The sequence below is a fragment of the Apteryx rowi genome, unplaced genomic scaffold, assembly GCF_003343035.1.
Source record: "Apteryx rowi isolate R43461 unplaced genomic scaffold, aptRow1 scaffold_1132, whole genome shotgun sequence".
In the NCBI taxonomy this organism is placed as follows: domain Eukaryota; kingdom Metazoa; phylum Chordata; class Aves; order Apterygiformes; family Apterygidae; genus Apteryx; species Apteryx rowi.
Window position 1 is genome coordinate 57,770 of NW_020447345.1, and position 27,716 is coordinate 85,485.

Here is a 27,716-nt window from a genome sequence, read left to right on the forward strand (position 1 = left end):
ATGATGGACCCTCAGGAGCGTGCCAGCCAGGGGAAGCCCAGTCTGTCCTTTTCTATTGAGGAGATCTTAAAGAAGCCTTCTGCCAGGACCAGTCTAAACAGTGAAACCAGGAACAGAAGTAACTATGCTGAGAGACCTCCAACCCTAAAAGCAGGATCACCACTGGATGTTGGTAAGTACCAGTTATAACCCTTAATAGAAATGCTCCTGGTTTTTTTTTTTCCCTAAAGCTATCCAGTTTGATTATGTAGAATTTTTATTGTTTAGCTTTTGCAGGAATCTGGGATTTCCCTGGGCAGGCACAACATATTAATTACATACACAGAAATAATCTTAATTTGCTTTCGACCTCACAGTAGACTGTTGTCAGCCTTTGGTGGGATTTAATACATTATAAAGCCCCAAAGTCATTGGACAGGTGGTTATGCCACCTGAACAGTCACTGCAGGTAGCTCTCTTCAGTAAGAACATCCTGAGGTCCTTTCCTGTAAAAAATAAGTATACTCTTGTTATTAAAAAAAGAAAAATCCCTTATCATAAGGAAGGACAAACATTCATACTCAGGAACCTAACCTAAAACTGCTGCAACTTAATGGAGTTGTTGAAATTTCACTTATACCAAGAGCAGACTGTGGTCTGGAATTACAGCCAAGACTCATATCCGTATCATTTTCTGATAAATCTGACCACTCATCCTCAAGCGGGAGAAATGGTCTGTAAGGGTAATGGTAGCTAAGGAGTGTTAGAACTCAATTGCTGGAAAAAGAAAAGAGAAAGCATCTGTGTTTAATCATTTCTCCTTTTTGTCAGGGACACTAGGTCCTTTCATGAACTAAATAAAACCAGCTAGTAGAGAATTGGCGTAGCTTCAGTCTTAGCAAACCAGCAAGTGCATTAGCCTTTTTGACTTCAGTTTCTTCAGTTTAGTTACTTTGGCCTTGAGTGCACTTTTACCCCCACAGAAATTGTCTTTTTAATTTCTTAAACAAAGATCAACAGCCAACATTTTCTGGATTCAGTACTTCTTTTTTTAATCTGCACCTTCTTTGAAAAGAAGATGGCTTATATACACAGACACATCCACCTAACTGAAAAACTTCCAAGAGTTTTGATGGAAAATTTTATTTTACCTGTTGCTCAATTGCTTTCAACAAAGCTTAATGCTATGATTTATTATTTGCAACACAGAGATATCCTTCATGGATCATGGCCCCATTTCACTGAATACTGGGTACTGGGAATCCCTTTCCCAAAGAATGACAGCCTATGAAAACTTTGTGTATTAGCATAATTTCAGCTCTTTTTATGTCTGAAAATGGATTCTGACCTAGACTGGATAGCAAACAATGGCTAAATCAAGAAGGAAATTGCAGGAAGGTGAACACCATCCTCAGTAGTGTAATATTAGCAAGCCAGCTGGGTTAAAGCCCAGTCTCACTACTGCTGTGTCTCTGCCATGCTTTGCACAAGATTTGCGTTCTTTTGTTCACCATATATACAGGGAAATTTCACTCACTCTGTATAGAGGTTGTGTCCTGACCGTGGGGCAGAGTCAGTCTACAACACGTCAAAGCCATGAGAGCTCCCAGCGTTGAGGCTGAGTACACAATGGCTGCTTCCAGGCCTATACCTCCAGCTTCCCATAGAAACCTTCATATGGGGGAGAGGGATAGCATGCCGCTCAATTTTCACGGAACCATAGAGTAATTCAGGTTGCATGAGACCTCTCAAGATCATCTGGAAGTCCAATCCACTCTCAGAGAAGGGACAATTTCAAAGGTAGACAAAGTTGCTCAGGGCCATGGCCAGTTTGTTGGCTGCTTCATCACTGGTATTGCTGAAGCAGCGCAGCACCAAAATGTTTTCTAAAGCTGCCAGTGCAGATCAGACCTTAACAACAGCAGCCTCAGGCCATATTTTAAATATGGTCCTGAAACAAGTGAGAGCTTGGTAGTTTGTAGGACTGGACAGCGACAAACTAACCCCAGTGCAAGCACACTGGGGCCCACATGCTGAAGGAGCCCAAGAACCAGGCTGCCAAGTGGGGGGAAAAGCTGGAGTGAACACCGTGGGAGTGAGCTCTTGTGCACGGTTGCACAGAAGGTCCTTTCCAGAGGGCCCATGGCAGTCATTTTGTGTCATTCAATTCAAAGAGAGATATATAATGCTAACGAAAACAAAGTCAGTGTTTTTCATAGCATGGGCCATGCTGCATTTTAACAACATAGGACTCTTCTTTGTTTGGGAACAGAGAAATATGGCAGAGACAGGACCTTTTTATATTAACCATGTTTTGCGATGAGTACACTCAAGATAACCAATCCTGTTTCACAGACCACCTTAGTAAAACATGTCAGTCCAAGCACAAGGTCTAACAAATCTGTATGCACGATGTGCTGGGTTCATGGGATTGCATTACTGTACTGCCAGTGCTGTCTCAACCCCAAACTATTCCACCTGAAGGTACATTCAGTTTTTCACCTTGAAAACAATGAAGGCAGAACAACCAGGCCTTGCCTTTGACTTGATAAGTTGTAATTGCTCCCCACCTCCTCTAGTAAAAGGGAAGAACTAATCAACAAATAAATCAAGCACCAAAAGAAGAAACTTCATCACCTAGAGAGAGACATTGTAACTGTAGCAAGCAAATATGGTGATTCTTCCATCCCCTGCTTGAAAGCAAGATTAGTTTAATATACTTAAGGCAATGTAAAATGTTAACTAATAAAAATAATATATACACACAAACATTCACTAATCAGTCACTGAAGCAGAAAAAATATGAGAAAGTTGTAGAGCTATTCCAAAACATTGTTGCACATTGCTTTGGTAGTTGATCAGTGATTTTACAACAGAGGACAAAAATGGAGCTTTTTCACTGTTGGACAGTGACACTATTGGTTTCTTACTAACACCAAAGAGATGCCTAAGCTAATTACCCCTTTGCTTTCCCAGCAGAACTGCCAGTTTTTGCAGATAAGGTTTATTTCAAAACTGCAATACACTATGCTATACATCTTGGAATAATTGCTGTATTTCATCAAAGTCATTCAACTTTATGCCATATAACAGTGGAATTAAACAAGTTATGTAAATAGTCAGCCATATCTAATTTGGCTTGGTGCTGGCCAAGGACAGGGAACTGAAATAAATAAGGGAATTTGTTGGAAATTCCAGGATGGGATACAAATTCAACTGCTTTCCCAGAACTGTTCAGCAGCAGCAAAGAAGGAAGTATGATAGGTCAGGGCTGAGCCTCATCAGTTACATCTTATTATGTATTTTAAGAGTATTTCCCAGCTCCCATATGGTGTGTATCTGAGCTATGATCAACATGCAAGGACTGGCAAGACACACATTCCTGTGACTTCCATGAGGTGGACACTCAGGCCAGGAAGGATGATCCATCCAGTCTGCTGATCTAGACAGCCAAAGGGCTAAGACCACACTTGTCCTAAAATCTAAACTTAGCCATTAAGTGCTGAGGGGATGGGTGGGACCAGAAAAGCAGAAAATGCAGAATGTCAGAAATGAGGGACATAGACAAAGCTTACACTGGAGTCCATCCCCAAGGTAATCCAGGGGTGTTGGACCAGATGACCTCTGAAAGTCTCTTCTAACCTTAATTATTCTATGATTCTTCCACAAAAGGGATGTTGTGATGTACTGTGCCAGCCTCTTATGGAAACTGGGGCAAGACATGATCACAGATGTGAAGATCTCTGGGCTTGATCCCTAAGTCCACAGCTTTTCATGATTATATTTCCATTGGGATTTGGAATAAGGAATCTGCACTCTTCCTGCAGTGCCAATTGCAGTGTTAGCCATCTATGAGTTTACTACAAACATGACTACAAGATGGCCTGTGACCTGCAGTCTACTAAAATTTTCAAGTTTTTGAAAGACTCCTACCAAGTTAACAAAGAAACAGCAACCAAGAAGTCATTTTAGTGTTCAGAATGGATTTTCCCCCTCTTCTTTTTTCACAGAGCCTAGAAAGGGTAACCATGGCCTTTGCAAGGGACACAAATAAACACCTAGGAAATTCCAGTCTCTACCTAGTGCCAACTTTCTCATTTTAAACAGAGAAGACTAACAGATCTTATATGACGGGTGATCTGTTCAGTGGATTGGCTCTTCTTAAATTCATGAGAACTTTATTTCAATAGGCTTGAAAGTATGTCTGAAATGTTTGTTCTTTACTCCCCCAGTTTCTCTCAGTGAGGTTCCACCATCAAGAATTCCTTTGTCAAGTCAAAGAGAGCTTGGGATGGGAACCTTACCTCTGGGAAATTAACTGTAAGAGTAGTAATGGATACAGCAACTTTTTTATTGTGCTGCATTATGCCCCACTGTGTAAGGGGTGTGCAAATAAATAGGAAGACAGCTGCCACTGTGCATACAAATGTCAATATAGTGGTTGTTTACTTCACCCTTAACAACACTCCACCCAGATTCATTGCAAAAGAGGAAACAGATGAAGGAATATAACTGAACAGATACCACCTGGCCAACATTACCAATTCACCCCACCTATTACAAGGGAAACCAATCCACTTGGAAAAAAAAAAAAAAAAAAAAGTAGGTATAGAAGCAAGATTAAACCAGCACAATAAAAAGCTTCACTTCTCAGTACTCCCCAAAACCTGTGAGCTATGTTCAGGAGGCCTAAATTCTGAGGGGATCCTGACTAGTGCCAGACACTTCCCTGCTTGTGACCTTAGTGAGACTCTAAAATCATATGCCTGGGGCCTGCAACAGGCCTAACTCTCTCTTACACACAGAGGCTTAAATGGAATTTAGGCCTTCTGAAATAATCTCCTTTTCCAAAAAAAAAAAAAAAAGAAGTTAATATCTTGCCTGTATTTTCCCACCCTTTCTTATGAAATTGACAGGCCAAAAAGGCCATTTTGAGCCAGGAGTCAAAGTCATTTCTGTGCATGACAGTAACAAATCTCTCATGTTGCACCAGCCTGAAATGTCATCACCATTTCTGCTGCTGCAAAAGAAAGAATAAAACTGCGTTCCCTGGAGGAGATTTTACCCACTCCAATTTGTAGATATCTTGCAGAGCTCTCTGTTGGAGTCATATGAATACACACTGAAAAATACTGTCTGCCCTAAAAAGCTGCCACTTCAGACAGTCTCCTTGCTTTTTCAAGAGGGCAAGCACCAGAGGAGGTTGCAATAGAAGCAGGAGTAGAACTTGGGGCTCCTTACTCTGAGATGTGTGCTTTAAACACAGTATCATCTATCTTTAGTCCCATCCTCCAGAAAACTACTTCCTTGATTTTTCCAGCCTCTCCCTAAGGTTCATGCTGCTCTTATTTGCCTATGTGATCTCAAACAACAGATCCTCCCAGTCCTTTTCACCACTTCACACAGACACTGGTATTTTCCCATCTGCCTAGGATGGTCTCCTGTTCCCTGCCTGTTTTCTCTTCTTCAGTCTATAATTATTCATGCTCATTCTATTCATGCTGATACATAAGTCATGCTCATCACTGGGGTATGTGACCATCTCAGAGAAATACTTTGGGGAGGGAAGGGTATGCATGAAGGAAGAAGACACTTGAGAAGACTTCTGTTGTATAGAAAATGCCAATTTTGTTCACAGGAAGCTTTGATCACTGCCCCTAAGAGCACCCTGGTCAGGTACCCTTTTGTCCTTCATTGCTGTAGGACAAAAGCATCATCAGGTCTCTAGCATATTTATCTTCACAGCATCCCATCTAGCATGGGAGTGCCACTGGCCCTCAATTTAGAGACAGGGGACTGAGAAATACTGAGCTAAGAAGTACCCCAATGCAGATGTCCTCTCAGTTCTTGGGCAAGTCATTTAACCTCAGGTTTATATTAGTGACCACTCCCAGGCCTATCCTTCTCCTTTACCCCACAAACATTGGTTCAAAGTCCAGCTATTTTCTCACCACAAACCTCAAAATGAATTGTTCCCAAATGAATTGAATGAGTCCCAGTTTGCACAATATACCTCTTACTAAGCCGCAAACACAGAACTGGACCTTGTATCAGGTTTTTAAAGTCGGCATGGCTGGGCGTCATGCAATTGTATTTCGAAGTCTCTCCAAAGATTTGTGATAATTTGAAAAGATAACATTTGAACAATCATCCCTTACTGGCATGAGGCTTTGGCTAATTTCCAGAGCTCCTTTAACTGTATTTCCTTCATGTCAGCTTCAGCACTCTGTGCAATTCCTATTGTGTGGGCTTTTACTGAGGGCAGAATTGGGCATTTTGCCTGCAGATGTTACAATTACCATTGCTCCAAGGCTGGTTAAAAATAGAACTTGTTATTTAGTCAAAAAAACAAAACTCTGAAAAGTCTAAAAAGTTAGATGCTTTGCCAACTCTAAATCCTGCACCAGAAATAAAATATATATTAAAAAACAAAGTTTCTTCCTGTGCAAACTGTCAAGGGAGGGAAGGAAGCAAAGAGACAACAGACAGGACTGAAGGGTTTGCCTTGCTTGCACCAGGTTCAAATTCGACATGGTCACATCTGCGGCTATTTAGATATGAGAGAGGAGAGGGGAACAGCCACATATGCTGGACACCTCAGAGCCTAGATACAGGTCACCTCTCAGGAGTGCAGTCCCTTATTGCATCAGGATTTTAATGTCCTTCAGTGGTAATAACAGACAAATCTATGTTGTCACATTAGCTTCAGACTCACACTAATCATGCAGCCTAAACTCCCCAGTGGGTCTACGTTGCTTATGTGTTGCCTGTTACTCTGCTTTTCAGAGCAAAGAATTCCAGGCTTGGGGGAAAACTAAACCAAATTCTAGATTCATCCATTAAGGCAGCACAGACCCAGTTATCTCATCTCTAAAGAGTCAAGCCTGAGTCTTGAGTGCAGAGTGCAGTACCAATGGAAGCACATAAAGAATTGGAGCTCATGGTGAACCTTTAATATAACAAAGAGAAGTTCACAAAAAGGAGCTGGTAAGAGATTGGAAGTGTTTGGTGTGTCTCTCTTGAGATGTTAACAGCCATGGATAGCCCACAGTCTTGAATCAGAATGTTTCTCAGGGTGTTATATTTCAGTGCATGGCGCTCCAAGGCCCTCTTACCTTTATAAAGAAAGGTTTAAAGTGAGGACTCAGCCTACATTCATGAGGGTAGAAAATTATTCAGAAAGGTCTTTGCAGTGCCCCTGCTTCACATGAGATGGTGTTGTTTGTAACAAGGTACTGCCATAGCAGAAGGAAGATCATGGAATCTGCAGCCAGTTTCATTATCACTCTGGGGCAGGTCTCCTACCACGTCACCGCTGGTTATGGCTGAGGTTACCCCCAGCTCCCAGTGAGGTTGTCTTATACCACACTGTACAAGGCTCGTGCTCAAATCCAAGCTACCCTTATGGCTGCATTTCATGAAAATGAGCCAATATGCACCTCCCTTATGTTTTCCTTGGCAACAAGACCATACAACTGATTTCATGGAGATGAGCTGGCTGTGAGCACCTTCCTAGATGTCATCAGTATCACCTGTCACAAATGCAGATGGGATATGTTGACAGCCTAAGCATAGGCTGCCTTTAGAATCATGTGATGCATAAATCTGAGCCGCAGGCAGCTCAGAGGTAGAAAAATGGACATATGGACCTGAATCAGGGAACACACTGAACTTTAGCCTATTCTCTGACCCGTCTTCCTATATGGTTGATGTACCTACTGAGACGTTTAAGCAAGGAGCAGACTTTTAAAAACATTTGGCATCCAGCAAATTCCATGGTGATCTTGCTGACAGATTTTCAGAACAGCTCCACATCTAGCATAATTACGAATTCTTCAGAAAAGCCAGGCACCAATTTGGATGCTAACATGGAAGCTTTCTTGATCGTTAGGTCTTGTTTTCTTGCTTGTACAGTTCTCTATTGAAAATCTCTCACAAGGAACTTTGAAAGTATAAAGGTGGGAGGAATGGAAAACAGAGGTTATATTTTTGGAGCACAAACATTCGCCAAGATTGTGCCCTGAACCACAGACATCAAGCTAATGTCAAACTGGCATTGATGTACAGTACAGAAAGATTGAGGCCATTTTAACTACAATCAGGTCTGAATTGTTAAAGCAGCTAGACCACATCCACATTGTTTTTTTTCTTTTTTTCCTACAAACTAGAAGGTGCACTGAATGATAGTTGCTTTATCCAAAGCTTTCCTTGTGCTGTGTCCTTCACAGATTCCAGCAGCAGGAGTCAATTAGATAGTGAATTACCTTCAGTCAAAATGTTTCACCGAGCCATGTGCGCTACACCCACAGCCAAGGCCAAGATAGCGCGGTCAGCCTACTGCAGGAGCCCTACTGATTGCCCGGCTTTCCTCCTGGGTGAGGACAGAGGATGTGAACACCTAGAAGGCAAAAGAAAACATGAGGAGGAGGAAGATCAGCTGTGTGATTTCCCAGCAGACCATCCACTTCATGGTGAGTGCCTCTAGATCCAACTTTCTCCCAGAGTGCCCAAAAACACAGTTTTTATCTTACATGCTGTTACATGGCAACACCTAGCAACAGATGTCACAAATATTTCTACTCCTAAACTCCTGGCTGAGTCACAGGGATGATTCTTCAATCTCGCCATCCAAAGCATGGACAGCCATCCTTTGAGCTAAAGTACTAGCTCAGACCTGTCAAGTTCTACCAGTTTTAGTGGTAGGAACTGCCTTATATGTTAGTCTATTGCCCTCCTACTTTGGGTGGGGATCTACGGAGTTACCAGGAAATGGGCATTGCACAACCTGGGGAGCAAGTCAACTGAACGTGCTGAATCAGCTCCATGTGTTCTGTACACCTTGGACCCACTGCACAGGCTATGGAGAGGTCATCAGCTTGAGCATAGGCAAACTGTTGATGTGCAATAGGTCTGGCATGTAGGATGCGTCAAACACATTTTCAGACCTGACCATGTTGGCAGGTCTGCTAATTTCATTAGTGTGAGCAGTCGTAAACAGCAGTCTATGACTGAGCCTATGGCTCAGGCACAGCAAAGGCCAATACCGATATACTTTGCCAATATGTTACACAGAGACTGTGTACATAGCAGGACCTGTGGTAGCTGAATGAGACAAGTTCCTAACAGACAATCTGCAATTCATTAGTAATGTATGACAAAAATTGCCTTAAGTTCTTTGAGTTTCAGAAAGGGTTAATAGAGACCAACAAGTGTAGAGACCTATGCTTGATAAAACAGGTTCTTGGCAGCAGCAATGAGATGTTTCCTGCATATCTGGTCACTCCTTTCTGAAACAAAAAACAGTGCAATTTCAATGAAGACCACTAAGTGTTCTTTATGAGCTTGTGTGACTGCAGACAGCTTCCTCAGCCCATATTCTTTAAGTCAGAAGGGGAAACATTTCTTCCTGTGAAATGCATTTGAAAGAAAAACCTCTTTCCTGTTGCTGCTATGGTATATGTGAGTCCTGTGACGAACTGCCATTACCTCCTCCTTCCCCACAAGATGAAGTCTGTCTTGATGCAGGGGAGGCATAGTAAGATAACCAGATATTTTAGCCCACCTCTGCTCATCAGACAGCTGATGACAGCAGGGCAAAAGTGCACATTGACTCCTTGAGCAAGAGCCAGGGCTGAAGTGCTACTACCACTGAGAGGAGAGAACAAAAGAGAGCAGAGAGGGAAACCCAGGCAGGAATGGTGCAAAACTGGGCTTGCAGCTTCTGCAGCTGTTGTTTCCAGAAGGGTCTGTTCCCCTTCCTTCTCACACTGGCTTTAGCTACTGTCCCCCACACCCCAGTATTCCCTCAGCAGCTGCTTTTTTGCCTTGCCTACTTTGCCTATGTTTTCAGCCAGCCCTGCCATAATATGTATCTGGCACTCAGAACTTCCTCTAAGTGTTTAAAAATGAGTATATTTTATGCTGAAGGGAATCCCAAGCCACATGGAACACATATGAGTTAGGAGGTAGCTTTTCTATGGTGACTGGGGAGGGAAGCTGGGCCCCAGTGTCCCAGCTCAGCACGCAGCCTCATTGACTCACACAGTGTTGAGTACCGGCAAAGCAAATGGGAAGCAGGTAATTACCCACATAAAAGTCAGTTGAGCTGAGCAGATCCTTTCAATGACAACTTATATTTTAAACACATTTTAACAAAATCCCTCTGTTCCTGGTTGGCAGTTGGGTTTTGAAACCCAGCAGAGGTTTAATAATCTGCCATTTTCTAGGATACCGGTTCCTGTGGTTGCTGAGCTTTTGACAGAAACTGGCTGAAGGAGGGGGAGGATCCTAAAGGACTGGATTGGCATTTTCCCTGCAGCACACAAACAATGATGCTTCAGATCCAGTTCACACATTGTGTCATTCTTAGCAGAGAGCTGGAGCTCATAAGCTCCAGCATCCTTTCTCTACTTCACATTAGGGCAGAAGGGCTGCTGGCTCTTTTACTCCTGCCTCTGGCTGGGGCTGGAGTCATCTTTCCAAGGTGTGGTCAGTAGCAGTATCTCCAGAAAAGGTAGATTGACAGCCACCTTGGGGAGCGGTCTATAATCCTTACAGCTTGAGCCAATAGCTAATAAACTTCTGTTTCCATTCACTCTGCAATGCTTCAGATAAGCTGTTGACACGGTAGCTATGGGCCTGTTAGAGGTCCTCTAACAAGGTACCAAGGTGGTGCCAAATCCCCAATGCATAGGTTGCCTACAGAAATTACGCCCTGAAGCAGGACCAGCCTCAGGGCTAGGAAAGTCTCTCTGCTCTTTCTGCCTTGAGGGTATTTATGGACGCTACCAGTCCCCTGGAAAGCTTCTGACATAGCAGACATTAGTCTTTAACTGGGGGATTCTTCAACCCTTTCTCACAGACTGCCTGTATCTATATAAAACACCTATGTAATCTGCGAAGAAGGTCACAAGGCTCCAGCTAAGTATACTTGTCTGTGGAGCTGTCAGAGAGCAGAAGAAATCAAGCATGTTATAAAATCCTCAGGGAGGGAGGAGAGCTGGGGTTTGTTTGGTGGTTTTTTGAATAGGAGGAGAAAAATAAAAGAGAACACTGAGACTGTTTTGGCAATACGCGCCTCACAGTCAGGTGGTCTGAGATAGCAAGAACACGCTGACCGTGACTCCTAAGTGTGGATTAGGAATGTACCTCGAGGCCAGCCCATAACACTATAGTGTTCCTAGAAACTTACTTTTCCCACAAGATGGCCTCTGCCACTAAGCAATTTAGAAATGCAGTGCCATTTAAACTAAGCAGAATTATGTCCTTATCACAAACCATTTACAGAAAGCAATGCCTCCTGCACTTTGACATTTGAGACTGCATTGTCAGCAAAAAAAAAATGCCCTCAGATGCTAGAGATATGCTTACAATGACATTTAATTTTGCTAAACCCCTATTTGAATTTGGAAATCATCATTCTGAATGTGAATGCTTTTACCTGTTTCCTTCTGCATGAAAAGCTCAGCAGAACTTTTTCAGAAGGCCTGGCTCTCAGAAGCAGTGATAGTGAAACATGTTTCAGGAGACCAGCATGAGAGAGGCCTTACTTTGGAGCCATGGATACAGACATTGCTTGGGCGAGATCTCTGTGAAATGGCTCACTTCTGCCATTTTGCCATGTGCAATCATCATAGCTGCCAGGATCTTCAAGTTAAGTACAAGCAGGGCAAACTCCTGTGGCAGTCAGGCCCCGTGACAGTAATGTGTAAATGCCTAAGTTAAATATTGATCTCCTGCTTTTGTTTTAATTCCTTCTTTCTGCTCTGTCTGTGTAAGATCGTTGGGACTTGACCAGTTCAGTAAAGCCAAACACCAGAGCTTGAGAGGATTACACCCCATCATGCCTGCCTGACCTACAACAGCTTCTGCTGGATACTGCCACATACTGGATTCCAGCCTAGTTCAGATCTTTATGAGCAATTCAAATATTTTCTATGCATGTTGGGTCTGATTTTTATATATATATATTTTTTGCATCTTGTGTAACTTTTTATACAAGGCAATGGATGACTGTGCCCAGCATTGCAATTATTTCATAGGCTGTTAAGCCAGAGTGATGGTTCCAGTCCTCTGCTTCAGCTACAGGGCAGCTAGGGCCTTGGAGAAGCAAGACAGATGCATCACTTTAAGACTTTGATGCATGTCTAATCTTGTGGGATTTCTTCTCTGGGCAAAAATTCAAGCACAAGGTATGTCAGGCTTCCATAAATGGTGTTGGTTCCTAATTCTTCCAGAAAGTGGGCATTTTAAGGCATGGGAACAACTGGACAGTGTTATTTCCTGCAGCCCATGCCTCCACTATTCACTGTAGTCCTCTGTCATAGTGAATCAACATCACTCAAATATTTCCACAGCAGAGATCCTCTGACTGTGAGCTCAAGGGTCTTTTTATTTCTCTGATAGTTTTATTATTATAATAGCATCTTTGACCTCAAAGCATATTACCAAATTTCAGTGATAATCATAAAGACACTAGGAAATACAGAGATGATCCCTGTCCCAGAGAACCTCCAGTATAAGTCACATCCTTCTGTTCTGATGCCAGTTGCAGGCATTTTTAGCTTAGCATTTACGTTTTCTTTGAAGCCATAAATTCATTTGTAGTGTTCATTTGTGGACAATATGGTCAAATCCCTGTATCTCTGTGAAATGCCATAGTTTATCACTCACAGAACAGCCTTTTCCCCAATATGCTGACTTATCTTAATGCATTTATAAAACACTTAAGAGACAATGAGGCACTGTATAATCACAATCCCAGATAAACATCAGCTGCCCAGAATATGCCAATGGAACTAAGAAAAAAGAGCAAAAACATCCCATTGTCCTGCAGAACAAAAGGAAGCAATTCTAAATGAACAGGAAGGGGGGGGGGGATAAATGCCTATATATATAATTTAATTGCCATTAGCTGTCTCACCAGTCTTCTGCCTGTCAGTGTAAATAGTCCCTGCAGCCATATGTCTCTGAAGTACAATATTCCTACATAAATTTAGAAATGCAGTAGACTATTGTCCTTGTTTTGGTGGCTTTATCGGAGGCATTGTTGAAGGCTGGTTCTTTGTTTTTCTCCCTCTTTCAAGACTGACTGTGTACAATCACACCCTGTACATTAAATGGAAGGCATGAAACCTCAATCTTTTACTCCCACCCTCCAGACTACGTTCATACACAAGTCTCACTAATATGAGTAAGCACTGAAGTAAGCAAAACCATTGATAATTGAAGACTATCACAAATTTTGGTTGTGTTGTTTCTTTTTTTGTTTGTTTGTTTTAAGTAAAGCAAATACAGCATTCAGTGCTTCCCTCCAGCAGCCCCTTTTTTCCTGGGAATTTTGGATCTAAAGGGCACATTTCACAGGACTCAGAGGTTAATTTGTTCCTGCTAGTTAAATCCGTGTAATGTGACCACTTGTAAAGTTGATGGCACATCTTGGTAAGTTTATTTCAAAGGTTTTAGGAGTACTTATTGGCTTCTCCCAAATGTATAAGAATTTTTCATTACATCCCCAGGATCTGGTATTTTTAATTACTCTTCTTTAAAGTTGAGAGCAGGCCTTTTATCTACTATACTAGCAAGTGCTTTATGCTGAAATGGGAAACAGCAGAGACTACATACGAAAATAATGATGGAAGTATGCTTTCCTGGAGGGAGCAGAGACTCTGAGACAGGGATGTAAACAAGTGTGCCTGACTGATGTCTATAGGTTTGCAGGTACAAGTAATCACAAAGAGCAGGAACAAAGTAGAAAACAGGCTGGCTGTTCAACTTGCGGTAAGCTCAGCTTTCTCTGAGAACAAACAGTTGTTTCTTACAGAGCTGGTTGACCAGAGAGTGTGGGGAGAGCAGTGGGGAACCTATTTTCTACTGTGGGAACCATTACTGGATTAGGTTGGTCACTTCTCTCTCATTATTCACTGTTTGTGAATAAACATGCACCTTTAGGGTGCAACTGCAGAACCTTCACAGAGGATAAGTTTCAAGCCTGAGATTTAGTTGAGTGGGGAAACCACACTTATAACTACCCAACAGCGTTTGAAACACCATTATCTCTTTGCTGGCAGATGGAAAGAGTTATATTCACCAGGGGGTCAGGCTGATGGTGAGCACCATCCTAAGCAATGAACCGTCCACATGGACCATTTCACGTATGCCATCTCCTACCAGCTGATTCCTCTGAAAAGTAGACTAAGTAGCTCCCCTGGCCTCCTCCTTGTCTTCTGGTGGTTGGTAAGTCCTGCTGGCCTGCACAAGAGAAAATTACCTCAGGTGAAAGGGTAAAGAAATGTGACAAACTTTCATCTTCACTCTGGAACCTTGGGAAGGCTGCACAAAGGCAGGTGGTCTTGTTTCCCCTGCATATATGCGTTCAAGGGGCAGGCTGCGTACACTCCTGCACAGACCACATAGCAACCAAGTCTCAGATAAGTCATGTGCAATGAATGTGTTGATGGGCACTTGTTTTATGACATAGTTTCTTAGCTGAACAGACTTGAGAAAATCCTTTTACTCCTGTGGCCCTTGAGTTTTCCTGTCTTTAAGATAATCATTCTTATCGCTGCTTAGTTTTGTGGAGGAACAGTGCTTTGCAGGAGGTAGGCATTATTATTTTATACCAATGTGGGCGGATTTTGAAGGAAGCTAGTGTTTGAAAGGGGTAGGATTTTCCCTGTCACTCTTTCCCCCATACAGCATGTGCACATCTACTTGTTTGTGCCCTTTTTTCTCAGTTTGAGAGTTCATTATGTGAACAACAGAGTATACAAGGTGCTTGCTCTTCTGCTAAAAGCAAACTGGCTATCAATTACCATTAGCCATCCTGAAAGCACTTGATTTGATTATTTAGTTTTCATGCCTGGTTTCTCTTCCCTTGCTCCTTACATTTTTATCAGTTGAGACTTAGTAGATCCCATACCAAAATGGTGCTCACTGTGTAATGGTTTCTCACTGAAGGAGAAAAGAGCCACAGTACAGCTTGTCTAAACTGGTTTCTGGCCTGGTATTTTTTAGCATTCCTGTCTCACTGCCTGAAGAATGTACCTTTCTGTTTTTCAGTCTTGCTGTCAGGTAATTAGGCACTGTTATTCTGTGCCTGGGTGAAAGGCAACTTTCTGCCAAAGAGTTTTGGACTGAAGGGAGGGAAGTCAAGCCTCTAAAAGTTTGAGTCCTGCTGCTCTGCCTCAACTTCTGCAACACCTCAACAGCCAGCAGCTGGATGCTAAATGCCGCACTTTGCTAACAGGAGGCTCAATCCAGAGCACTTGTATGTATCCAATTAGGATCAGTCTCACTGGCTATGCCAGTCCCTCTTAACAAGAGGTGAGGAACCACTTTAATAAAGATTAACCACACTGCCATACTCCTACCTAACTATTGCAGCACAAGCTCTTTTGAAAGCTGTGAGCTATCTTTTTAACTAGGAGAGGGACTGCCGCAGACACATCTCTATACATAGACAAGCACATTTTTTCCTAACGCCATCAGCACTCTATAATAACTCTATCATAGAATCTCAACTGTTTTTGCTGTGAGGCTTAGCCACCATGAACAGAGTGTCACCGCAAAAGTACAGTGTTAGGAAAAGCCACAGGAAAGAACTCTCTAGGAGACTCAAATATCTATAACTGGTTGAATTAAAAGGAAGAGAGAGAAGAACTTCGTTTAAAGAGGCTAAAAGGGAAAAACAGAAACCAAACAGATATAATGAGGCCCTTTGTCATTGCTCCTGAGTTTCTTTTTGAGAAACAAATGATACAGCCAAATTTGTTACACAGAGAATAGAATATTTCTGAGGATACATAGCTAAAGCCACTGCTTACTTATGTAACTGCTTTCTCTCTTCTTGTCAAAGAAGAGGCCAAATCTTTGGATCTGGTTATCACATGCAGCGAGAGGGTGTTTGTCCAGAAATGACAGAGGATTGCAGCAAGATTCCACCAGTTTTCATCTGCCTAGATTACATACTTCAAAGCAAAGAAGAAGTGTCAGCACTGACCTCTAGCCCTTCTCCTGAGGTTTTGTTTCCAGTGTATGAACCCTCATAATGAGACCAAGTAGGCTTGATACATTCTTAATCTGCTAATGGACTAAGTGCAAATGGGAGATGCAATTGCAGCACTGCAGACGCAGATCTCCCTGACACAGCATGTATCTAGCCAAGACACAGCAGCACAGGGTGCAGCATAGGTTATTTGCCTACTACAGACCACTGTCTAGAATGAACTTGCCAAAGCATGGTGTTGCTGCAGCTACACAGCTTTTACCCAGCAAATTCAGGTACCAGTAGCAGTCTTAGGTATTGCCTGCTCGTACATTTGATATCTTGTTGTTGTGTTATTACTGGGTGGTAGAAATAAGTCATTATATACTAAGCCAAAATGGTGTAAGCAAGCATTGTTAATCAGACCCTTTGAGCTGGAATAGTATTACGGCCTGAAATGCTGTGGCTTTTTAGGAAAGGAATGTTCAGATGACTGTACTTCATGGAGGTATTTAGAGACCAGAGATCACATAATAAAGTAGGCTGAGAGGGAGGTCATCTGGTCCAAACCCCACTCAAAACAAGGCCGGCTTAAATCAGGTTGCTCAGGGCTTTGCGTAGTCAAGTTTTGAACTCCAAGGATGTATATTTCACAGCTTCTCCAGGACTCTCTTCCAGTGTCTGATTACCCTCCTGGTGAAAATATTTTTCCTAATATCTAATCAGAATTTCCCTTACTGCAACCTGCGCCCATTGTATCTTACTCTTTCTCTGCCCTTCTCCACGAAGAGCCTCTATTTCTATGAAGTTCATGTGTTTCAACTTGCTCCAAGTGTGATCTCATAATAAAACCAGATCCACAGAGGGCAAAAGTTCTTGTTGCTGAATTTAAAGGAGCTATACTGCATTATCAGTTTGAAGAATCTAGCCCTTCCAATGTCAACAGTAAGGCAACGTACAGACAGCCTTATCTCTAAGCATCAGTAAATGCTGACATATTTAACTGTATGGTATTTTCGGGCTTGGTTTCAGCAATCAGCTAACCTGCAAATGACTTTCACAGAGCATAAAAGCACACTTGAATATCCCCAGCTTTTACACAGAAAGTAGCTCAGGAAACTCAGACAGAGTCTTATTTCCCCAGAGACTCTACAGCCACGTCTGTAAAGCCAATGTTACACTTCCAACACTTTCTAGTCTTATATCTTCCACACACATTCTTTATTAGACTGTAATTCTGAATGCTGTTGTTTGCTATGGGATCTCTAAGCTAAGGTCCCAAGGCAAAGGAAAGTATCAAAGCTACAGTCAGAAAAGTTTCTTCTTGCAAGGAAAAATGCTAACATACAGTCCCAGATTTTTTCTGTTTTTTCATAGATTTTTTTGAAACAAAAATAGAATGACTGATTACTTATAGTAAAAAATGTGCTCTTCCAGCTTTCCTACTGGCAAAAACCTTGATTAGTTCACAGGAATCTATTTTGCCAGCAATTTAATTTTATTTCCAGTTGAAATCGAAGGCTGTCCTGTCTCTACTGGCCCATCACTGACCTCAGATTATTTTATTTTGTTCAATCGGATGAGTTCCAGCTTTGAAAATCTGGATTCAGTAGACGTGATACTTTTGAGCACTGCATAGATGCTTCCCTTACGTAAGCATGTGGTCTGTAAAACAGTTCACCACGCCCTTTCAAGATGGACAAATGTAGAGAATGTAAGAGTGCACTGATGCAGGGAGTTCTTTTGCTCATCACCAAGTTATATGGGTCATTTTTGTACTAAAGAAGCTGATATGAGACACCAGCAACTCAAGGGCCTATTCTCTCTGAATCCTTGCTATCTGGTCCTGGACAATTCTCAGCTGCCAGTGTGACAGAGAACATTAAGAGATGATCTGGTAGTTCTGTTCCCCAACCCATCTCCATCACGATTTAAAATACCATGTGTCTCAGGAGAATGGGCCAGGCTCTCAGGTGCATTAAGACATCCCATCTCCACTAAAAGTTTCTGCTCCAACTAATACCAGCTATGCACAGTCTTGGTCTTCTCATTCTCATATATTTCTTTTAGGGGAGATTTTGCAGCTCCTTATATAGACTCTTGAACTTCACTACTGAGTTTGTTTCACACCATATCTCTCTAGAGATGGTACTGCATTGCTTGTTACACCTGATTTCTTGAGTCTATCTAGGTTGATTAATCCAATGAACTCTGCACCCAGTGTCATGCCAGCAGTCAGAACTTCTTAAGCTGGTAGCCATGTGTAAATATCCATGTTATTGTCTCTGTCCCAGGTGTGTATGACATAGTCTTTACAGAACAGAAGCCCTGCAGCTAGTATGGTCTAATAATGTAAGCAATTCCTTTCTAGATTGGGTAGTATCCTCTGGTTTGGGCACTAAAAGTCTTGATTTTAGCTTTGATTCCACATTATTAGGTGATGGTGATAGCTGACATGTCTGCACTGGCAGGCAAGAACTACTGACTGCTAACTGTTTGTATAGTGCCAACTGCAATGGGGTCTTGATCCACCTGGTCTTTGGCTTCACTTCATTCCTATCATAGTCTACTTTAGCTATCCTAATTCTATAGGGTCTGGTCAACGTATAAGGCAGAAAGTTTTATACTGGACTAAAACACTTTGCTTATTCTGATGGAATACTAAAATACACTTTTTCATTTGGTATAATTTCTTAGATTTTAAAATGTCAGTAGTTCCTTTCTTTTTTTGTATACTCATAAAATCGTATTTCAGTTCATTAATCAAATACATTAAAAACACACACACACAAATGGATTATTTTGCTAATTCAGAAATTTTTCAGGAGGGAGGGGTTGCTGTTTTTTCTCCTGCAGGTTTTCTGACTGTTAGTGCTGTTGGGAACATAGGAACAAAGGTGGTCCCAGTTTGAGCTCCAGAACTCGTGGATCACTTCATCCACTCTGGAAATGTTGGAGGTAGATTGCAGTTTCCCCAGGTTTAGGGAGCCAGTTTCCCATTCTGGCAAGATGCGGGAGCTCAGATCAGTGTTCAGGGAGACATATAAGACATCTCAGGGAGACTTTAGATGTCTGAGATGAGGTCAGGGTCAGGGCAAAATTCATTTGTTGTCTGGATACTCTGTTTGAATTGCCCTGTACTAAAGAAATATAAATACCATATTTGTAGTGATACAAATATAGCAGAGGGATTCTTTACAGCATGACAGAACATGGTGTACTTGACAAAAATATCACCTCAGTACTCAATCTTACCTGTCTACAGTATCTCCCAGGAGTATATGAAGGCCAGCCACCACAGAGACGTGTGAAGTGAAAATCTTCCAGACAAGAGACACCATAACAAACTAAGTCAACACTGCCATATCCACAGTGGACTTAGTGTCCTGAGATTCATATTCTCTGCACTGATAGTCTCTATTTCCCTCTTATTCCATATGGGAATAAATTTGCCTTTCCTTACAGCAGTCTTCTGGGAAGGTTCAAGCTGATGCAACTTTGTAATCAGGGCTTCTAGGAGACATAAGCCCATTGCTATCTTCAGTATATATGCATAAAAATATTTCTCATTTCAGATCACTGCCCCAGTAGTGTCAGCCAGATTCAATTTAAATAGCATGACTGAAGCCAGGGATGCAGTCTAATGAGTGGTACTTTGATAGACTGGTGAAAAATCCAATGATATTTAACTGTGTTGAACATGAGCTTTATTAAGTTGTTCCTGAGATATGGGAATATTGACAGTGTTTATGATAAATGACGCTCCTCACCTATTCTTGTATGACTGGTTTCCATTTGAAAGTGTCTGAAGTGTTTAAAAAGGATGAAATACTCACAGTGGCATATATTCACTTACTGATCCCCAAATATTGTGTCCTAGGCATCTTCCTACAAGTGGATGGACAGAATTATTCATTCCTTGTTTTCTGTGTCAGCATGGTCACAATGAGGTTTCCATTACAGAATGAAAGATGTCATTTCTGGTTGGCTCAGAGTCCAATTTATATTGGCCAGGATGTTTAGTTACCTTTTTCACTGATTTAGCCCCCAAAAGGAATAGTTTATGCTAATGGTGGAACAAAAGAAAAAATAAGAGCAAAAAATCTCTTTGACGACTAAGCTAACTTTCTCTGGTAACTGTTTCCATTAGGAAGTATATTTATCTAGTTACAAGGTATGAATTGGTAGTTCTCATTAGACCATGGAAGACCAAAAGCAATTACTGAAAAGGGTCATTTTCTCCAGCAACATGGTGTCTTTGCCAATTACCTCAGGTCATTGAGTAGCAAGCTCATCATTGTCAACGGTGAGATTAGAATTTTTATGCTCCTATCAGGCTGCAGTTTGCAAGCTGAGTAGTAAAAAAAAAAATGTGACTCACAACACTTATGCTACGGCTTTTTTACACTGATCATTCAACATCAGCTGGAAAATTCTCTGTTTGTGCACCAGAAAGCCAGGCTTTGGAATGGGGCTGAACTCCACATTCTGCAGAACAGCTGCCTTACAGCTCACTTCTGCTATTCCATTCTCCTCCTCCCTGCAAAACATTAGCCCTTCAGCATCAAGTCAGACCAACCCACACCTGATTTTAACTTATACCAAATAGTGCACACAGTTCATGATCTAAATAAAATGCCCTGGTGTAGGAAGGCATTTCAAAATGGTGTAGGAGTACTGAGGGAAAAGCATATTAGGGTGGTCACACTGCAGCAAATTAGGGAGTGGAGCAGTCTAAGAGTTCCCTGAGGTATTCTCACCACCTGAAGGTCTCCAGACACTGGTCTGTGGGTTTTAAGGTCACTGCTTTGCAGCTTTTATGGTCAAGCTCTTTCAGAAGGTCACCACACCACAAAAGTGCAATCAGGAGACCACCATGACTTTTCTTTGTGAGGTAGCATTTTTAAAGCAACTATCACACTGCTTACCAATTGCAATGGAACTGTTGACTATCACTATAAACACTGCTGAAAGAATGATAGGGGAAGAGAGCAGAAGCCAGCTGGTCAATTTGGAGTGGATTACTTGCCTCTGCGTGTTCATAGTCTTTGGGTGTTTTTTGATTTTGCTGGCATATAAGAGGAGCATAGTCATCAAACTCAGTGGAGTAACAAAGGAATAAAATCTAGTCATAAATTCAGAATCAGGCCAAGCAAATATCCACTTACATTGTAATTTCTCAACAGCTCTGAGCTTGTGTACCATGGAGCTTGGGAGTCAGCTGCTACAGAGTAGGGCTAGATGGACTGGCTTGGGCATGGCAGCAGGGTGAAAAGGAGGGAGCAATGCTGCTGAAGGATATTAGAGGGCAAGGAACAGCTGAAGGTTTCTGGTCACAAGGATACAGGGGAAAGCAGTAATGTGGTCCTCGGGTGGTGGGACAACAGTGATGTTGATGGTACTGTGGGTGACTGTTAAGGGCAAAAGTGACAGCATTCACTCATGGTTCCCCTTCTGCCCAGAAAGATTCATGATCTTCTGATTAGGGAGAAATTCATACAAAATTTAGGAAAACATGGATCTCTATTTTATTTAATAAAAGGCTGCAGGTGAACTTGGATATTCAAACTGCTCTTCTGAGTGTGTTATACTTCAGAGCTTGAGGAAAGCTTAGTATGACCAGTATGACAGGAAAGGGGATAGGGATGGAAAACTTATGAGCTGAAAGAAAGATGGTGTTTAATTACGGGCCCGAGAACAGTATCAAGGCAAAATGGAGCGAACTAGTTATTCATTCCCTTTTCATTAAGGGTTTGTTCATAAATGGTTTGTAAAGGATTATGAATTAGAAAGAAGTGTTGTCTGCATGTGATAGACATGAGCAAAAAGGGGCCAAAGGTCTGTCTAACACTAACTAATTTTGATGGCAAACCCATCACGGGGACAGAGTCATTAAAACACATTGGTTGTGTAGCTGTTGACACACAATGGATCAATGAAATCAGCACTGGAAATGGACACCTTTCACCCCTTGAATGATGGGGTCCACATTCAGTGCTGGGTCAAGAGATGGTCACCTATGGTAAGCACATCTCTAGAAGGTGTTGTAGATGCTAACCCCACTGCACAGCAATTTACAGAAATTTGATTCCCTGAATATTCTTGTGGCCCTGTCTGAATAAACCCCTTCTTTATAAACTGCAATTACCTTTTCTTGTTTGCACAGATGAGAGGAAAGGGAAACGGAGGATCCGGACAACATTCACTGCTGAGCAGCTCCAAGAACTGGAGAAGATTTTCCAAGTGACTCACTACCCTGATATCCATATCCGCAATCAGCTGGCAGCAAAGATCAATCTCCCAGAAGCCAGAGTGCAGGTACATTCTGTATTCAGGAGGCTAAGTTCACCACACCAATTCTTTATTCAGGATACATTCTTAATAGTTTATGCCTGGGTGACACCTTTAATGAAATAGGTGATCTCTGTGTAACCTGACAGAGAAGGCCAGTATCACTGTTCTCCATTTACAAATAAGGAAAATGTATTTGTCACCCAAATAGGATTAAACAAAGGGTTAACAGAAGCTCTAAGCATATTAAATGCATAACAAATAGGAGTTACAGATGGTTATGGTCAACCTGTTGGACTCTGTAGCAACAGAGCAGCCACTTATGAAAATATTTATTAATCATTTATCAATCTTTTATAGACTAATGTAGATCTAGTATAAACTGTCATCAACATTCCTCTTCTGCAGGATCTTGAAAAAGTGAAAATAATTGCACAAATGCAAATGCTCTCCTCCTTTTCTGTGTTTTGATAACACAGACTACAGATACTCTGTCTATAATTTCAGTGCATGGAAACTAACCCAGTCCCCTGCAAGCTGTAGTGCATTCTTGTTGACTGAGCTCAAAATCTAACCCCATACACTTACTGCATATGAAATCTGCTACATTAAAATACACATATCACTGTGTTTTGGAAATTAATGTTGTTTACCAGTCACTGTCATGGTGATTTTTGCAAGATACAGTTTCTCTACTTGCCAAAATGCTAGAGTTACCAGTATATTTCTATATACAAATCCTACTCTAACATTCAAAGTTCAACACAGAGCAGTTTATTGACTGTGACATGCATGGGACTATCAACTGACCATGACGATATTGCTTCATTGTTAAGTGACAGGGAGAATTGGAACTGCAGAGCTATAGTGTGCCCATTAGTGATATCAATTCACCCACAATGCATTTCCAAAAATATATATTTCCAGTGATATAAAGCACAGGCTGGGCTACTAGTCAGTGTCCTCTACAGAATGCCAAATCACATGAAAGACCAAGATAATCAGCTCTTTAAGAAATCATTTATAATCTGTAGAGGGAAAAAAAGAAGAGTTATCATGTGAAAAATCAACCTGAGAGACATATATGAGAAAAGGCCCTATGTGTCAGAATTCCAGACAGCCAATTCCCAATTCAGAAATTGTTACATATGAGATAGAAAGTTCTGCATTTGACCCTATCTTGGCCGATAAAGGGAAACTGGCCACAGAATTTAAAATTAGCATTAACTTAGGTATCAGTTATTATAATTTTGATTGCACTTGTTGCATACAAACAAAATGAAGTACAGAGAATTCATATATGCTCTTGGTTCTTTGAAAGATAGCTTTGACAAAGTTAAAAGCAGCTATAAATCAAATTACCTTAAAGAAAGAATTTACCTCCCCCCCAAAAAAACAAATAAAAGTGATCCTCTCCTGGAGTGATCATGTGAAACATTTCATAGCTGGGCAAAAAGCTAGCTAGTGTCCACCAGTCAAGAAACAAAGCTATGATTGCTGTGAAACAGCCTAAGTAGATAGACGGAATTACATCCCTGCATGTACGAACGCTTACATACAACAGAAAATCGAGAATGCTGAATGTGTAAACACTAGAAGCAACAAATTTTAAGAAATAGATAAACAAAGCAGGATGCAGTTCAGATCTGTGGCCAGAAGAATTAGGGATCATCAGAAACTCAATAAAAATACATTAAGAACAAAAAAATCTGAACAATTTTGTTGATCTGTTACTCTATAGAAACAATGAGATTGTCAAGGATAATGCAGAAATGGCAGAGATGGTCAATCATTATTTTTGCTGTATACTTGGAAATATGTCAGATGAATTTAGTAGCATCATGTGAGGATGATGAAACACTTTCCTTCAGGACAATGTTAAACAGCAGTTGCCACAGACAGATATTTTTAAATCGAGACATCTAGGTGACTTGCCTTTAGTACTTCTTAAAAAGCTGCCTGAGAAGCACTTTGGGTCATCAGTGTTGACATTTAATCAGTCCTGGAACACAAGAGAAGTTCCAGGGGCCTGGAAGAAAGTTAATATTGTTGTCAGTATTTGAGAGAGTAAACGGGACGACCAGATAGTGATTGGCCTCGTCAGCCAAACATTGATTTTTGGCAAAAACAGTGATAAAGCTGATCTGAGTTTCTGTTAATGAAGAATTAAAGAAGAAGTAATATATTTAATACTTATTGACACTGTCTTATAGAAAACAGATCTTGTCAAACTCATCATTTTTGGATGAGATTATACATATGGTTGATAGAGGTAATAGCATTGATGGCATGTCTCTGTAAGGACCTTGACTTAGTCCTGAACCCCACTTGGATTGAGGTTGCAGACCAAGTCAAGAGGGCATATCCCAGTACACAAAAATCTGGGTACCTAATAGGTGTTCAATAGCAGATGAGGATATTTCCAAGGTGATGCCCCATAGAAATTGTTTGTTGACACAAAGGTGAATGTGAACTACACAGTCAGTGAAATCTTTAATGCTGGAGTTAGCAAATGGTAAGAAGATTATGGGGGTGGTAAATAATGAAAAGTTCGGGTCATTAATACAGCCTGCTCTGGATCACTGGTCATGTGTCTGAAAAAAAACCAACAAAGGGATAATCTTACCGATTAACAAAGGAAGGCCATTCCTCTGAAATGGGGCACTCCGCCTTTGCACTCTTCTGTTAGTTGTTGTTTCTTCAGACAGTCTACTGAGCTCCCTCCCTTACCCTGCTCCTCACAAGTGCTGAGGTGGAGAGGTCAAACACAGTCCCTTGTGGAATCCCAGGCAGGAGGGACTCGGACCTGGTTTTAGCACTGGTGTGACTTACGCAAACACACACTGGCATATTGCATTCTGTTTCAGTGCCATCACTCAGGAACACGGGAAAATTGAAGGTTAATAGAGTGCAGAAATAAAGGATATTGGTAGCTTGATATCTGTGGTGGATAGAGCATGAAGGAACAGATTAAAAACCCAGTAAGGGAGATTCAGGACGGACACTGAAAAAAACATTTTAGGGGTAAGGGTGATCGAGGGCTGGTTGGGCAAAAAAGACAGTGTTGGCTGTGAACAGAGCTGTCCCTTTATTAAAAAAATACCTGATGCGAGGACTTTAGCCCATGTGCAGACTTTGGAAGGAACACTTCAAAGGGTGAATTTTGGCTTTAGTCCCCCCTCTGCCCTCAATCACTTTATCACTGTTAGAGAGAAGTCATTTCATGGTGCTGTTTCACCATATAACTCCTGCCTAGTAGAAAGGGAATGGAGCAGTTCATACAGACTAAGCAGTTCTCAAACACATGCAAACCCAGATAAACAAGGCTGGCCTTTCAGTAACCTCAGATACTTCTAACTATCAGCAATATAGCAGAGGGCTCCTGACATTCCCATTACTTGCTGGGCAAGAGATGCAGAAATAATTGAGCTGTTCATTACTGGATTTAAAATACATACATACATACATACATACACACATACACACACATCAATATATATTTTTATATATACACACACACATTCAACAGCTTCTGGTTTTGGTCACTAACACCTTGTGTTCACTTGAACTACTTGCCTAGAAAGGAAATGCTTACATTCAAATAGCAATGATCTGTCTACAAAGGAAGGGGAATGCAACTTTTCACAGGAATGCAATAAGAGGCACTGTTGTGGTCACACAATAAATACTTGTGTGGCTCAGCCAGAAGCCAGAAAGGTCAAATCAGCTGACAAATGAAAGAAACTCCTTTGAGAAAATTAGTTGTCTGTTGTCTAGTGCAAAAGAGATGGCAGGTAACATATTCATAATCCTGAGTGATTTAGAAGGTTCCATCCCCTTGGGTCCTTTGCTTAGGTCACTTACGTGATTTTCAAAATGTTACCAGCTAAATATAGAAAGAATGCTGTTTCTACAGCTCCACTGGTGACACTTTTATTGCAGCCCAGCAGAACCTCTAGGTGGATCTTTTCCCAAACTGTTCACCTACCAGGTGGAAGGGCCCTGCCGTACAACAAGGTGCACTTCTTAAGAAAAGCAGAATGCCAAATGCCTCAGCTGCTGTCGAGGGTTAACTGTGAAGGATTTGCTATCTCAGGAAAGCACTGGAAGACCTGCTGCACCCTGTGTCACTCTCTTTCCTTGAACAGGGAGATCCTAGGTTTTCTGTGAGCTGTGAAAAAAGTGACTGCCACAATAGTCCAGAGATCCTATGCACTATACAGAGTGAGAGTGAGACAGGTGCTGCGTCAAACCCCAGGTTCAGCCCCTGACTTTGCTGAACTGGAGGTCAATATTTTCTACACATCACTTAAAAAGTAGGGAAAGTAATTGGATATGAGCAGTTCTTTCTATATCTCTTGTTCATTTTTGTGTCTGTTCTTTCTCACCTCTCCTTCCTTGTATCCAGATCTGGTTCCAGAACCAGCGAGCAAAGTGGAGGAAAAATGAAAAATTTGGCAACTTTGGTGGCCTTCAGCATCTGACAGAAGTTGATTTCATTCCTGCTCCCAAAGCAGATATCGCAGTGAGTATTGGAGGCCACTGAGGAAAGCTATTCTTCTCCAGGTCACCTTTTCACATGTTACTATCCCAGAGACAGAGGACAGGACAGGAAGAAAATGGCAATATGAACAAGATAAATCCCAGCAAATTTGGTCGAATGATATATTTATTATTTTTTAGGAATAAATATTATGCCATTTTTCTTGAAATGAAAACTGTTTTGTAGATATGTGGTAAGGTGCCTGTTGCAGGAAGATCCTTCCCCATTTTACTTCTAAATCATTTCCCTCTAAATCATACTTTGGGTCAAAACATCTTTAAAACCAGAAATTTTCTAAATAGGGAAAAATGTGACATTTTTAACCAAAATACCATGTTTCTTTTGACAGTCAGTATCTCTTTGCTATGTCTAGCCATGTTAGGCTGATCAGAGCTTTTTTGCCCTTGGCCAAGTCCTTACTAAGTCCAGGACGGTTAGTATTATCTAGGCTGGCACACAGGCTCTTTCCCTGCCAGGAGTTTTTCCACAGTTAGAACAAAGGATATTTTGCCTCTTCTCTCTGGGTGACAGCATATCACTAGATTTTAGGGAGTCCATTCTTTTAAACTTTTCTTCTTAACTACTGAGCACTGGGGAAATGAATAAGGTTGTTTGTAAGTTGTATCTAACTAAAAGTCTGTATCAATTTACCTGAGATTTCATTTTTATATTTGAAAGGTTCCTAGCTTGGTGCCCAGAAAGCTCACTGCTACCATCCCTGCTGTGGGATACTACTCACTGCTACAAGGGCATCTGACAACAGCCTGGCTGCCCAGCATGCTCTCCTTCAGCCCCCATCACTTGGAGCTGCTACCCTTCCCTAAACCTTACTTGGTTTTCAACTACCATCCTCCTTACAGCACCTCGCTGCCCCACAGGTTGGAACGGAGCAGTAGTATCTGTGCCAGCTCCACATAG

At 41.5% G+C, this 27,716-nt stretch overlaps 1 protein-coding gene across 1 annotated transcript; it reads left to right on the forward strand.

Moving 5' to 3' along the window:
• LOC112972412 (intestine-specific homeobox-like) lies at window positions 1-27,716 on the forward strand. The gene is made up of 5 exons (XM_026078901.1): window positions 1-172; window positions 8,208-8,450; window positions 22,131-22,282; window positions 26,664-26,780; window positions 27,477-27,716. Exons 1-5 carry the CDS (start codon window positions 1-3, stop codon window positions 27,714-27,716), a joined length of 924 nt encoding a protein of 307 aa, XP_025934686.1.

Bases quoted from the DNA above. Each gene is read 5' to 3' on its own strand.
- LOC112972412 (XM_026078901.1), top strand. From the start codon at position 1: ATGATGGACCCTCAGGAGCGTGCCAGCCAGGGGAAGCCCAGTCTGTCC. The intron at 22,283-26,663 runs GTACATTCTGTA...CCTTGTATCCAG, and splicing joins TCCCAGAAGCCAGAGTGCAG to ATCTGGTTCCAGAACCAGCG. The intron at 26,781-27,476 runs GTGAGTATTGGA...TATATTTGAAAG, and splicing joins CTCCCAAAGCAGATATCGCA to GTTCCTAGCTTGGTGCCCAG.